Raw genomic sequence first — 15,181 nt, forward strand, 5'->3', positions numbered from 1 at the left:
TGAGCTAGATGTTTCACAGAACGAGAAATGCTGAACATCTGTGACTTAGAAATGGCAAAGTACTTTGTTTTGACATTTTAATCAGAGCAAAATATTCTGGTACTCTCTGCCCCAGAACATTTCAGTTTACTTTGCTGAATCACCACAAACTTGTTATTGTTTTACATCAGTTCAATATTAAGTTGTATTGCTCCATGGTGATGCTGTGTGCCCCACCGGAATTTGAGTACCTGATGTCCCCATTCTGTCTAGCCTCGTTGGCCACACTAAACCTGTATAGTCCAGCTGATCATCCTAGCCATTAGAGAGGATGGGACCACTAAGAATGAAGCATACCATGCGGTGATAAGCCTAAGAAACCAAAATATTCTCGTGCATTCTGCTGACATGCACACTTCTTTTTTCTGTTACCCAAATATAAAAATGTTGATATAAAAAATTAACCACTTTTTTTCAACAAAGTTACTTTGATGGAAAATTCCCAGCAATCTCTCTTATGTTTGAGTATTAACATTTCAGATACTCATGTGTTTGCCTTGATATCTCACATTGTGAAAAATTTGCTCATAAAATGGTTGTATGGAAGATAACTGGAGGCAAAGTCTGTGCAGGGATTGAAAATGGATGAAATCAGAGGTGAGCAAAATACGGCCCGTGAAATGATTTTATCTGGCCTGTGGCTGTTCCTCTGAAGGAGAATTACATCCAGCCCACAATTGCCCTGGCTTTCAGTGCCTCTTGCCCTTCTCCTTTCCCCATGCCAACCAACTGCAGCAGCCACTCCCCTCCCCTCCCTGGCCGGCCCACCCTATTCTTCCCCTAACCCCCAGTGTAAGGTCCAAAGCAGGGGGGTATTGAGCTCCTGGCCAGGTAGGGCTGGTGAGGCTGTCTGCGTGATGCTTCGACCCTGCGTTTGGCGTCCCAGGTAAGATTCTCCCCACTGGCGGGGGAAGGGGGGTGCAGGGCAAAGAGGGCCAGGAGCCACAGGTTATCCCAGCTCTGCTGGGCTGGGGCATGGTAGGGCCAGGCTTCTTTCTAAGTGGAAACAAGTTAAGGACCTTGTTACATGTTGCACTTAGAGCAGCTCAAATGTTGATCAGTATTAGTATTAGCTTGAGTTTGGATCAGCTAAAAGTTCATACCACCAGGGGCCTTGAGGACTGAAATGTAAGAATCCCCACCCCCCCATCCTGGGCTTCCCCTCTACCCCCCTGCCCCCACTCTTGGGGCTCCCCACTTCTGCCCCCCTGGCTAACTTTCAACTGCTGGCACTGTCCTAGGGGTGCTAGCAGGGAAGGGGAACCCACTGCCCAGCTCCCACCACCACTGCCAGGGTGCTGCCCTTCCCCAGGCTGAGTCCAGTCCAGACAGCAGCGGTGGCAACAGCAGTGGAGGGGCTGGGCAAGGGAGTTCCCATTGCCTGCCTACTCCCCCAGGACAGCTGGAGGGGCAGGCAGAAGGCAGCTTGCTGATCAGGGCTGGTGCGGAGACAGGAGTGGGGAATGGTGACCCAATTTGGGGGGAGGGTAGGTGGGGTGTTCACAAAAAATGTAGCCTAGAGTATTAGTAAGTATTGGGTCACCATTCCCTTAGTGTAAGGACCTTGTTACATATTAATTTGAGGCAGCTCCTGGAGCTCTTAACCCCTGGATTGTCTGCAGTATCCCCTCCCCAGCCCCCCTGTTCTGTGTGGACACACTTTCCACCCCCTGAACTTTACTGTTGGGAGGGGCAACGGGCAGGGGTTGGCACCAAGCCAACTCCCCCTCCCACCCCTGGGGGGTGACCTTCCCACCCCTAGGGTAGCAATCCCATGCAAACAGCCTGCAGAGCACATGCCAGCTAGCCAGGCTGCAGGGAGTAGGGGCTAGTGGAGGTTGGAGAACAAGGTAGGGAGCCAAATTAGGTCCCCATGAGCTGAGGCTTCTTTCCCACAGCAGGGGAAGTATCTCCCCCAGAAATGCCTTCCCTCCCACCTCCCAGTCACCCTAGGAAGTATGACTAGCATTGCCCACACCTCAATACCAAATCCCAGTATACTAAAACATGAGGCCTTCCTTAGTTTACTTTATTTCTTTTTAAATTCTTTATTTTTACTTCCTTTTATTTTATCCTTCAGTGGCTGACCTCCTTCATTTTACCACTCTTCCCTCACCCCTATTTCCTTTCTACCTCCGATTTCATTACCCATGCCTATCACATTAACTCTCCTGCACCTGCTCCCCTTCTTGCCCTGCAACCCATCTCTTGCACACTGCTACCTAGAGCAGGGATAGCAACCTGTCTTGGCTCACCAGCCCTTTAGTGGAAACTCATAGCTGTAGCTCCTAGTCAGGCCCCTGCTTACTAACCCCCTAGTAGCAAATTACAACTGTACAGATGGGGGACAGTCAGAGAAGGTTTGACTGCTGTAAACTTGAGCTAACACTAACACCAATCACCATTTGAGCAGCTCAAGTACACTGTGTAACAAGACCCTAACATGAGCTGGGTAACATGGATCAGAGATAAACCTAAACTGGAGTAGTGTAACTTTGAGCTGCCTAAATGAGTGCTTAAAACCAGTTTAAGGTCTTAATGCCTGGACAATCCAGAGGTTAAGAGCTCCAGAAGGTACCTAAAATGAATGGGTAACAAGGCCCTTGGTCATGATGACTGGTTGGCTGCTCAAAGTAGTGGCTGATTAGTGCTAGGGAATCCAAAGATACGTGTATTTGGAGTGGCATTGCATAAAGGAAAGTTCAGCCTCTAATCCAAAATGTTTCAAGGATATAAAACATGAATAAAAGGATAGCAGCAAATTAGGAAAATTGAGGGAGATGCAGGGTAAATCATCTATAATGTGGGCCATAATCCAGACTGTGATAAAGAAGAGTTTAGAATTTCAAGGAATTGGGTAAATGGAATTTTGGGTATTTATTGATCACTTGGAAGAAGGTATGGAGAGCAAGCTGGTGAAATGTTGCCAGTGATGCAAAACTGTTTCAATTAGTGAATGCTGTGCAGGTCCATGAGGAACTCCAGATGGACATTAAACACCTTGGGAAATTTGGCTGCAAAATGACAGACATAATTTAACATGATTAACTGTGAGGTAATTTATAAGGGCATAACAAATAGAAGCTGTTATTTCCTGGCTTCTTACATTGCAGGATATGCTACACTAATCCACATTAAAAGCTAATTTGGATTAATTTTCATAAATGCCCCTATACAGACAAGCCTTGAGAGTCACTGCTGAGTGCCACCCAGCATGCTTTACTTTAGAGGGTGAGTGGCTTCAGCCCAGGCCAGGTGTGCACATCACAACAGTTATGAAGTAACTCACTAGTACACACCCGCGTTGCTATAGTACGCCTTCACAAGATAGAGCTGAGCTACACAAACAGGGCTATGTTCTTAGTTATCTTGTACTTTGTGCAGAAAAATAACTAGCCAAGGTCCTGGACTGATGAAATATTTATGCTGGTATTTAAATAAGTAGAAAAAAGGAGATGTAAACCCCTATGCTAGGTAATGTTATGCAGCGGAGAATTGCCCCCAAAAGGAGAGGGGTAAAACTCTGCTTGTATAAAGTTACACTGACTTAGACATCACCTGTGTGTCCTTCCCAATGTTGCTACTTGGTAACAGTGAACAGCTCCCATGCTGTGTAGTAGGGCTGTGTGAAGCTTCAGTCGCTGATTCAAGTTGGTGGAGATTTGGCCCGATTCAGTGGCCGAATCTCTGAATCCAAATTAAATCAGAGGACCTTTTAATTTCTCCGAATCAAATCAGAACCCTCCGAATCAATTCTGAGAGATTCGGAAAGATTCGGACATAGACACAGCTTTAATGTTTTTTCTACATACCTCAAGGTACCAGGAAGCTTATCAATGCTGCGATGCTGGAGTGGATGGAGTGCCTCACAGGAGCACAGGGAGGGGGCTCCCCAGTGCGCTTGGCAGCAGACCTGGAAGTGGACCGGAAGCACTTCTGGTCCCCTTCTGGGTCCTCTGGGGAGCGCACTGGGCTCCCCACCCCCGCACTCCCCTGGCTCGGCGAATGGTGCCTCCTGGGTCTGGGGGGGCACTTGGGGGCCCCCTGCAGCTGATCGTACAGTCCACTTCTGGGTTCATCGCTGAGCATACAGGGGGCCCTGCGCTCCTGTGGGATGCTCCATCCGCCTCAGCATTGCAGCATTCATGAGCCGCACCTGGTACCTCAAGGTATGTAGAAAAAACATTTAAAGCTGTGTCTATATCTGAATCGCTGATTCTCCGAATCAGCATCAAATCTTCAGATACGGATCCGGCCGAATTGAACTGGGGACAGTGATCCAAATCAAAGAATCGAATCACTGTCCCCGATTCGGGCCAAATCCAAATAAAAATCAAATAGGGCCCATTTCGCACACCCCTACTGTCTAGTAGCGACACCCAGCAATAGCCACATCTCTCAGTTCCTGATCCTGGTATAATTTACAGTGATGAAACATATACAAAGCATATGTAAGTAGCACTGGGGAATGCATTCATCTATTCAGAGTCCAAGGATCTTTAGGTTCCCCTGTTTGCAAGAATGTAAGGGTAGTTTACTGTATCACACTCATGGTTATAGAGAGCTGAGACGCACAGAGACACAGATAGTATAAACAGAAAATATTCTTCTCTTCCTATCTTGTTTGTAACAGTGGTTTCACGCAGTGGTTAATTTAAGATTTGAATCGATATCTGTAAAGGAGTTCAGTTAGTGTAAGTCTTGAAACAGTGACCCTCTTTCCACTGGTGACTGCTTTATAGATTTATTCAACCTGGGGAGCAAAATTATTAGTGAACATTGGGCTTAATTTGAAAATTGTTTATTTGGGTGAGTGAATCATCCAAATGGTTTCCTTTGCACAATCCAATTAACTCTGCGGCATGTGTGCTTACTCTGACCATCCCACTGAGATGCTTAGGCATAGGCTTTGCCAAGCTTTCACGGGGTGCTGCAGATATTAAACAAATGTGTTGTAGGATCCTTCGGAGGCCAAGATTTTCAGAAATTAATGGAAGTTTGGGATCCATAAACTAAGACCTCAAGGAAATTCAAATATTAGAGGTTGGGGGTGGTTAGCACTTTCTAAAAATCAGGCTGTATATTAGGAAGTCTCAAACTGAGTGGCCAAAAAAACCAAAGCACACAGTCAATCACAGGGTGAAATATCCACTTGGTACATATAGGAAGCCTCAAAATACAAGGGGAAACACAAAAAGTAACATAAATTTGTGGTGCCTATTGACAATCTGGTTCTTCCCTTTTCTTTGGACATTCAGCAAACTTGGAGCTAGAAGGGGAGGTAGCATCTCAGAAAGTTTTATGTGCAGCAGTGAGGCTTTGAACTGCATGAGCAAAAAATAGGGTTTGCAAGTTTTAAAATTAGCAATAAAGGGAACATACTGCATATTTCCTGGGCTAACTAAAGTCTCCATTTATCAATTTCAGGACCTGGTTGAGAACAAGGAGAGTCCAGTGATGCTGGCCCCTTGGTCCACTCACATTGCTCCCTAAACTGTCATGATGTTCCCATGTACAGGGCCTGCAGAGAGCCATCTGCAGGGTCCATGGATCTCTGCCGGGTATTAAGGAAAAATCTAAATAAAGGGCCTTTAACAGGTTCTTCCACTAACAGACGTGTCAGTTGGCTCCCATTGTGCATACCCACCAGGCATATCTACTTTCAACAGTGTCTGCATTTTTCATTTATAAACAAATTGGACTACACTTTTTTGTTGTTTTTAAGGCCTTATGGAGCATATGTGGGCCTGTACAAGAGATGGTGTCAAAGAGGAATGTTTAAACTATTATTGTGGAAATTCCCTATATTTCTGTACTCAGCGATCTTGTAGATGACCCCACCTTCCCCTTGGAAAGTTATTTTACCCTCATGCAAAATATAGTTCGGTTCAAGACTTACACTGTTCAAGCATAAGTGACTGCCCCAGCAGGGAATCTAGTCCACCACCGTTAACAATTATAAAGGTGGCTATCCAAGACTTTCAGTCATCATTCATCAGTGAAGTTGCCTATAAAATGAGTAATGGAAAATAATTTCTCCTTGTTCTGAATCTCTTCTCTATTTTATAGGGGGTGCCAGGCCCTCCTGGACAGCCTGGGCCCAAAGGTTCCAAAGGAGACAGAGGAGAGAGAGTAAGTTAAAATATTATCATATCATAAACTCTGTCATCACTATTCTCAACAAGTTCTGGACCAACTCAGGCAGTGCATATCTACTTCAGTGAAGCTACAGTCATCTTGGTTTAGGTGCATAAAAGTTCTGAATGCTCTATAAGAATTGTGACAAGAGGCAATGACACAAGGAGTGGGGTATGTTACTGACTCAGTTTGACTCACCCCAGAAAAATTCAGCATAGCTGAATTCACCAGCTGTTAGGAATAGATTTTTACATTCAAGAAAGAAAACCTCTAATAGCTCTTGGGCACCTGACTTTCCAGTGGAGTTTCCTTTGTTGTTAGATGGCAAATAGAAAAAAAAAAAACTTGTCCAAGGGCACATCTACACATGTGCTTTACTGCTCAGTTGACTAATTAACTCCTCAGTAAAGCGTCACAGTCTACATGTGCACCCATATTAGTAAATTAATTAATTCTGCTGTAGGATAGTAGTGTCTGAGGCAAGTACTGTCTCACAGTGGAGTAATGTGCACTCAAACACATGTGTAGACTGTGACCAGGGCTGGCTGGGGCACAGGGGTGCTATAGTGCAGGGGCTGCCTGCCACCTAGCTCTGCACTGCCTGCCACCTAGCTCTGCACCCTCGTGCCCCAGTCAGCCCCTCTGCTGCCTGACGCTGCCACCTGAAGCCTGGGACAGATCCACAGGCCCCCTGCCAGCCCGAGGCTGCTCTGCCCTGGCTTGAATTGATGCAGTCCCGGGAAGCAACTGACTCCAGTGCGAACTGCGCCAGAGTTTATGCAGGCACATCAGTAGATGTGTCCAGATAGATCCAGCTTTGTCCTGCACAGAAGCCATTGCTCAAGATCTGATAATGTTCTTAAAATATTTTTATTTAAAATAAACATGTACCTCTTGATGTTTTTGCCAAGAACTTGGAAATACAACAGGATGGGCTATTTTAGAGTTATTTCCAAGCTGGTAAAAACTAGAAAGTACAGAGAAAAAAATCCAACCCAATGCGAGAACATATTCTCATCCAGCCTATTGTCCTAACAGACCGTGGAGGTTCAGACTAGAATGTGAACTTCTGGATGCTTCTGCTAACCCAAACCTCCAAAAATCCTCAGGATTGTCTTGCACTAACGGTACCAACTGATGATCTATGGAACTCCTTATATGAGGAGACATGGGATGAAACCTTTGGAGAGCTGCACTTGGGCTGTCAAGTACAGGTGGCTCTTGCTGAGAAGATCTTGCCAATAATGTGATTTGTAATATGTAACTGGGACAGAATAATGCAAGATTTCACAGTAGGTTCTAGAAAGAAAGAACAGCTTCAAAAAGAGTTTTTGCTCAATCAAAATGGTGTACAGGGAGAATGGAAGCAGGTAGGCCACAGTCTTCCTCAGTGCTGTGAAAATGAAAACCTTTCTTTAAGAAGACTTTTTATCTGTATTATGGATTTAGGTTGATATGGAGCTCACCACCAATGAATGAGCAGATGAAGCTGACTTTCTCCCTCTGCACTCCCTATTAATGCATCTCTCTCCCATCCTACTATGTCAGGCTAGGCCCCTCTCTCGGTCTGCTATCTGGTACCATGTAAACCAGTACAGCTTGTTCCGTGGTTAGATTATTGGCAATCAAACCGGCTCCCTTACCTGGTCTATCCTGGGTGAGGAGGGTGTGTGGACACCCAGCAGGACCAAAAACAAGATCTGTCAAAGGGCAGATGAGCTCCTTGGGAGCCAGTGGCCATCCATACCTGGAGAGGAGATGGGTGCCACCAGGTCACTCTGCCAGAAGAATCAGCAATGATGCAAAGCAACTCAATTAATCTAGGAGGGTTATTACAGTATCTAAGTTGCCCCAATGGTCACAGCAGCCTCAGGACTGACTTGACTTGACTCCCATCTTTGCCTTCTGACCACTTTTTCAAGCTAAGAGACAGACTGATTGTCTAGGAGGCCTTTGAAAGATATTTTCCAAATGCAGTTTGATTAACTCTGGATGAACCTGGAGTCTGCACAGGAGTATAGGTAGGGACAGGATTAACCTGAATGTTCCCAGATTGTACACCAACTTGGTAGCCGCCCAGAAACTTGATCATATAAAGCTCTTTGCCATAGCCCAGGAAGACGCTGTTGTCTGAAATAACTTGATCATGGTAGAGAGACAGAGACGAGGGCTCTGTTTGAAGGATGTTGAAAGAGTCTGAAAGAGCATTCCTCCTCGAATATAGAGAGACCACTTGTATCCCTCTGCAAGAGAGAACCCATTTGTAATGGTGATCAGTTTTTATGTAATTAATTCCAGCTGCTCCAGGGCCAATCCAGTATTGACTTGTTTACTGTAACAGTGCACACTACTATCTAATTGTAACATTACAGAAGCCTGCGTCTGTCTGACCATTTGCAATGTTTTATTCGTGCTCTTGATTGGCTGACGGAAACAGCCAATCAGAGTGCTCCAAGCGTGGGGGAGCACCGCCATGATTCTGAAGCCGCGCCGAGGACCAGACGGGGTGGGGGCCCGGGTCCACCAGCATTGGCCTCGGGTCCCCCACCCCGCTCCCTGCAAGAGGCAGAAAAGTGGCAGCATGGGGCATTAGGTGGCGGCACTCCATCCCCTCCCCCCCCCGCCCTACCCCCATCATTCTTGATGGGCAATTGGCTACTATAACAGACACAAGTATGATAGAGACATGACAGAAACAGACTAAGTGCTTGCTAATACATTTCATCTCTAGTTACTGAATGAGTCTTATTTCTGTTGGATGTTTGTTTCAGTTGTCAGTGAAGGTCTTTTTAAATTTAAAAATAGAGTTCTCTGCTGTGACAAACTATTGAACTTTCCATCCAGGGGATTGATAAAAGCTCTTCTGTAACTGCTCTTGACAGTATTCTTGAAGGCTTAATTCTATGATTAACTGTGTGCTAAGAATATCACCCATTACAGTTAGACTAAAAATGTGATGGAAATTACACTTTTGTTGCAATTGAAAAGTTTTGTGGGATCATGACATTTTAGTAAAACTTTCAGCTGGAAAGAACCTAAATGCATTGTTTTGACTTTCTGGTTTTGTTTCAGTGAAATGAAACAAAAACATTTTGATATTGTTATGACATTTTACTTTTTTTTAAAATATTACATATAGTTTCAATGTGAGCAAAAGCCTTCTGGATCAAAATTTTTCAGATTTCCTATTTAATAGATGTTTTAATATTTCAGTTTTTCCATCAGAATGAAAACTAATTGAAATGTCAAAACTGCCCACACAACAACGTGTATCTTTTTGACTAGCTATGCTTCTGCATGAATGGGATAGTAAACATTTATAGAGTATACTGGCAGAAGAAAATAAGATTTTTATAGAAGATGGCAGGTACAACACCTTTGATCACCTGTAGTAGGCTCTAAATTTTGAATTTCTGGATATTAGGCATGCTTTTCATAGTGAGAAACAGAAAGAACATGTGCTTGGTTAAGGATATATTAAGTCCTTGGCTACTAAAGTCGGTGCTGCTTATGACATTAGCCACTAGGGGGAACTGCATGTTTCAGGTTTGGATTTGATGGATGTAAATTTAAGGTTAACATCATATAGACAAAGTTCATGGATTATGCAGTTAATGACAGCCACAGCAAAAGAAAAGTGAGAGAGATCCATGTTTTCTATGTAAGTGTAAAGAAAACCTTGATGTACAAACTGCCCCTTAGCTAGACGAATTGCTGTTTTCTTATGCTTGTCTACAGGCCTGATTCGCTCAGTGAAGGATCCAAGAAACTCCCATAGAAATCCATAGTCATTGTTTCTTCCATAGGGGATAATTGAGCCATAGTCAGATGTTACCTTTTCTTCAGAATCTAGTTTGACAGCAGAGGTCACTAAGTTCTGAATATAAATTTAACGCAGTATCTCTTCTTTTTTAAAGAAATATATTACCTTACCCCTTAATGTGGAACGAGTAGAGAAGCAATTTGGAATGGTCTTATCATGATCTTAAAGTTCTAGTGAAACCATTTTAATTGGTCTGGTAAAATTACATTTTATTCTTGTCAAAAGGAAAAGTATCTCATAATGACACTTACTTTATTTCCAACAGGGACAAGCAGGTCTGACTGGAGAGAGGGGCATTAAGGGATTTCCTGTAAGTGTTGTATGTGGGTATGTGCAAGAGAGGCAGACAGAAGGTTTGGGGGTGGAAAAAGGGGGCTTATATAGTACATCCAGCCTCTTAAATAGTGAATAGCTATTAGGCAAGAAGTTCTGCTGGGGCTCTGATACAACATCCAGGTCAGAAGTCTCCCTCTCAGAAAAGCCACACAAAAGCCTCACCTTTTTATTGTATTGTGTAAAAGAAAGGCTGCATTTCAGTGCTATACTACATATCCAAGTAGATGATAAGAAATGTCTGATAGAATATAAAAACTACCCTGGAAGTAGGGTTGATGATCTAATAAACCTTCTCAGTCTCTATGCTGGTTCTAGGAGAGGGTATAGCAGTCCAGCAGAGAGAGAGGCTGTACCAGCCATGGATTTTTTTCCCCTGAGAAACTAGTAGCAGAAGATAAGAACAAAATATAGTGTAAATGAAACACTGCGTTTCAGAAGATAGATCTGACATATCGCCTCCCTTTTGCTGTAAAGTCTGTTCTTGTTATTTGTATTGTGGTAGTCTCCAGGAAAGTCACTCAAGGAGCAGGACCCAGAGTACACAACACAAATATCGAGTTTGTAGTTCTACCTTCCTGGCTTCTGCTAACTTACACCCTGGTGTAGGGTACCAAGGGACACAGAGTCCACTGGATAAGAAGGGACTTGGCAAGGTACATAACATTTTCCTGGTTTCCCAGAAGAGGCCACAGATGGGGAGCACTGATTGGAGAGGGGATGAAGAGGCAGCAGAGAGCATTAGAGAGTGGTGATAGGGAGGGAGCAGCACCATGTCAGTACAGCTCAGGGAAAATGCCAATTCAGTACACCCCTACTGCTACCCTCTCCTAACAAGTCTATGTGGACAGAAATAGAGTTTCCTTCCTACACTAGAAGTCCTATTTGACCTCAACAATAAGTCTCTTATTAAAAAACATAAGAACTTCCATTTACTGGGTCATGTACAGGTCCATCTTTCTCTGTATCCTGTGTTACAGTGGCAGGGACTAATCATAGAAATCAAAGAGAAATAGGTCTAGAAAGGACCTCCAGAGGTCATCAACCCCCCTACCTGAGGCAGGTTCATGCCTATCCAAACCATCCTATACAATGCACAATTGTCCATACAGTCCTATACAGTCAGTACCAATCTAACAATGTGTAAAATTTCTTCCTTCCTAGATACCGAAAAGGAGAGTGAACAGGGTCTAACCGGCGTTTCTCCCCTGTTCCTCCCCCACATGCAGCCTCTAGCATTAGCTTTTATGTCTCTAGTAAAGTTTCTCCTCAGATTCTTTCTTAGCTTGTCTTAGTATGGTTTTACATTTGCTTTGCCAGAGTTTGTGCTTTTCTATTTTCCTCATTTGAATTTAACTTCCATCTTTGGAAAGACTTTTCTCTATTTATTGCCTCTGCAACTTTACCACTGAACCATGCTGGTTTTGGGCATTTTTTCAGTCTGCTTCCTTTTTTTTTATTTACAGTGTGCATTTGCTCTGTGCCTCCAATATGATGTTCTTAAGCAGTTCCCATACTGCTTGCGAATTCTTCACCTCCTTAGGGGCCCTTTTAAACTTCTGTCTAACTAGCTTCCTCATTTTGGTATAGTTTCCTTTTTAAAATTAAAAGTTACTGTGGTAGATTTTCTTCTTGTCAACTCTCCTACATGGAAGTCAAACCCAATTGCATTGTGGTCACTATTGCAGAATGGTCCAGTAGCAATTACCCTTTGCATCAAATCCTGTGCACTACTTAGGACTAGGTTAAGAATGGTCTTTCTTCTTGTAGGTTTCAGGACTAATTGCTCCAGAAAGCAGTCTTTTATAATGTCAAGAAGTTTGGAGAAGTAACCTTGATTCAAGAGGATACCATGATATCTGCTGGAGGATAGGTCCTATGTAAAGGATTGTTCCCCTGCTTCCTAGCTTGATGTCCTCCTACCCTAAGACTGTCACTCCTCCCAGCTGCCTGTGGGCTGCTACAGGGAGGTGGGATTACTCAATGTAAGCCTGCTTTATGACCCTCTCTGCCTTCCTCTGCTACTCCAATTCAGCCACCCTCTAAAAGCCAAGAGCTTCTTGCTAGGTGCACAGATAAGAAATCTTCCCCAAGGCACTTGGTGCAATAAACTGGGTGATCCCACCCTGCTGCTGGACTTCTGCCTGCATCCCTTTTATTTCATTGTGTTTGTTCTGGCCTTCCCTGTGGACTAGGAAACTTGAATAAATAGGCTGGCCTTCTGCTTACCTACGTCTTTCCTGATCAGTGCCTAAACAAATTAAAAATTTAAAAACTAAGCTCTAAAGCCAAAGAAGAAGACATGAGGATGATTACTAACAATAACAACAATAATAGCAGTAACCATAATAATATTTTTTAAATGAAGAGCAGCCAAATTAAGGGCAACCCCCCCCGACAATGTTGCTCTGAACTCCCACACAAATCCCCTGTTTGCTGGCTTTTATATTGGGTTGTTGGGGTTTCTGGCTGCCTTGGCTGTTCTGCTTGGGCAAGTCCCACCTCCTTGTTCACCTTTGATCAGCTGCTGGGCTCTGCAACCGAGAGCTCCTCCCTGCTCAGTGTAAATGTCTACCAAAACAGAGCCTGGTTCACCATGCACAAACCAGGCAGGCACTCACCCAGCCCAGCCAGGCATCCCACCACCAGACACAGACCCTCTGCTCAGGTTTTATCCAAGTCTCCCCCATGCAAACTCCCCTGTTTGCTGGCCTGTGCATGGTGAATACTGGCTTCCTTGGCCAGAGTTTTGGTGTGAATAAGCAACTGAAAAAAACCCTCAAGAGCTCCTCTGAACACTTCAATCCTCCATGGTCTGCAGTACTTTTAAGAATGGGGTTTCTCCCACTCTTTCTGCGATTACCCACTTCTAGTCAGGTCGAGGATCTCTTTTGAATATCCTCTCCCAGGATACATCATGGTCAAAAATGAAAAAATGCTGGAGTCAGAGGTAGAAGGAAAGTGAATTGGACAAGTTGTGTTCAGGTGCTTGGGACAGAAGTGGCAGGAGAGCTCTTGTTTGACCTGAGAATGGTTCTTTATCTTGTTGATTCATCTATCTACCTCACCATAGCTGACCCTTCCCCTCTCCTTTTTCCCATCTGGTTCATTCACAGTCCTATTGAAACTGTTTCTGTGATGCCCAGTATGAGCCAAGACCTACTCCCAGCTACCTTATTCAGCAGTTCCTGGTCCTCTTCCTTGCTCTTTATTTTACTTATGGTTTAATCTCTCTGTGCCATCTTCTGCTTGGGAAATGCAAACACTTCCTGATGAGCTGAGTGGGCAGCAAGGGAATGTCATAACAAATTGCACAATTAAGAAGTTTTTCTTCACTAAAGTGCATCTTGTACAGAGGTTGAGGGTGATGTGGCTAATGAATGGGAGTCCTGAATAGTGGATATGGATTATTATTGGAAGAGAAAGCTTAGACTCAGAGGGCATATCTGACAAGCGTGCACATGCAGGGAAGCATGTCCCATGGACAAATAGCAGTGGCATGTATTTGTGTGGCTGCTATTTGACCCAAACATGCCCCTGTATGCACACTCAAGCATGCAGCAAAGTGACCTGGGTGGGTTAGGGGAGACTGGGACCATCAACTGTGCTGTCCCCAGCAGCCGTGCCTGGGGGCCTTCTGGGACAGCAGTGGTGTTGAGCCAGCAGCTTGGAGCCTGGCCAGCAGCCAGAACTGGGCTCTGGTTGGCCAGGCTCCCTTTCTGGCAGTGCACACTGCTACGTCATGTGCTGTGCTGCTGCTTATTTTTTTTTTGACACCAGGATCTCCCCATGTCAGAAAAAATCACTGAGCTGCTAATTTTCAGTGTGGCAAATGGGTGCATGTGGGCCGTGTGCAGTTCGTGGTACCTCAAACTGCTTTGAGGTGCCACAAACGGCATATGCACTGCACATGTGTCAGGATGCACCCAGAATGTGTTTGGGGATGTTTGTATTTCAGTATTTTCCTGTAAAATGTTGCTCACTGAACGAGTCTCAGGAGATGCATATGGTTTTGGTCAAGGTCCCAGAACACAATAGTCATTCAGCATTTCGGTACAGTGCAAACATCGTTCAGATCAGGTCACTCTGGAATAAGTCTGGCAGGGATATATACACAGGTCCTGTTGAACTTGCTTCAGCTTACACCAGGCCTGTATTTAGCTCTCACTCTAAAACCTTCAGATACTGCAACATTAAATAGTCAGGACTTCATTTTATTCTGCTGATGGTGCATTGTTTGGAGGGAAAGATTTATATTTTGACTTATTCTTCCCTCCTTCACAAGGAACTGTGTTTATCTGTCTCCTCTTAGGGCGAACCAGGAAAGAAAGGTGACGAAGGAGACAAAGGAGCTGATGTAAGAGAACATTTCATTTAATATTTTATTGCTGAAAAGCCCACTCCCTTGGGAGCTAGGTTTTATCCTTGTTCTGTATTCTAGGGGAGAGACTACTCCAAAATTACAAAGGTAGACAATCAAACTGGGAAGCAAATACCTGAGCACTGGGATGTTCAAACTCTAGGCAAATCTTTTCCTGGCTTGATCTAGGTACCTTAACAGCATTTGATACTCATGGCTACTTGTTTTAATAAAATGCTGCCTTGTGAGACAGGGAAGCATTAACCCCATTTAAAGGTGGCAAGCTGAGGCACGAGATGATTAAGTAGCATACCCCAGGTCACACAGGAAGGCAGCAGATGAGCTGGAAATCTTGAGTCGAAGCCTGAACCCCTTCAGCCTAAAAAGCCTGCACGCTGTATCTACGCAACCCCTTCTTTGATGCATTATGTGCCCTTACCAGTGTTGGCTCTGGATTTAGACCGATGCCTTGTTCTGGGGGGGGGGGG

The 15,181-nt window shown here is 44.4% G+C and overlaps 1 protein-coding gene across 7 annotated transcripts in view; it reads left to right on the top strand.

Annotated features, from left to right (window-relative positions):
- Window positions 1-15,181, top strand: part of COL26A1 (collagen type XXVI alpha 1 chain) — a 442,136-nt gene that overhangs the window by 409,029 nt on the left and 17,926 nt on the right. For 6 of the 7 annotated variants that reach the window (XM_019511439.1, XM_019511441.1, XM_019511442.1 and 3 more), the window contains 3 exons: window positions 6,109-6,171; window positions 10,266-10,310; window positions 14,646-14,690. In XM_019511439.1, coding sequence (XP_019366984.1) covers window positions 6,109-6,171; window positions 10,266-10,310; window positions 14,646-14,690 — 153 coding nt within the window. The remainder of the gene's footprint in view (window positions 1-6,108; window positions 6,172-10,265; window positions 10,311-14,645; window positions 14,691-15,181) is intronic. The other variant, XM_019511443.1, reaches the window with a different exon arrangement.

The sequence above is a fragment of the Gavialis gangeticus genome, unplaced genomic scaffold (genome assembly GCF_001723915.1).
Source record: "Gavialis gangeticus isolate Ggan-Ray unplaced genomic scaffold, GavGan_comp1, whole genome shotgun sequence".
NCBI lineage: Eukaryota > Metazoa > Chordata > Crocodylia > Gavialidae > Gavialis > Gavialis gangeticus.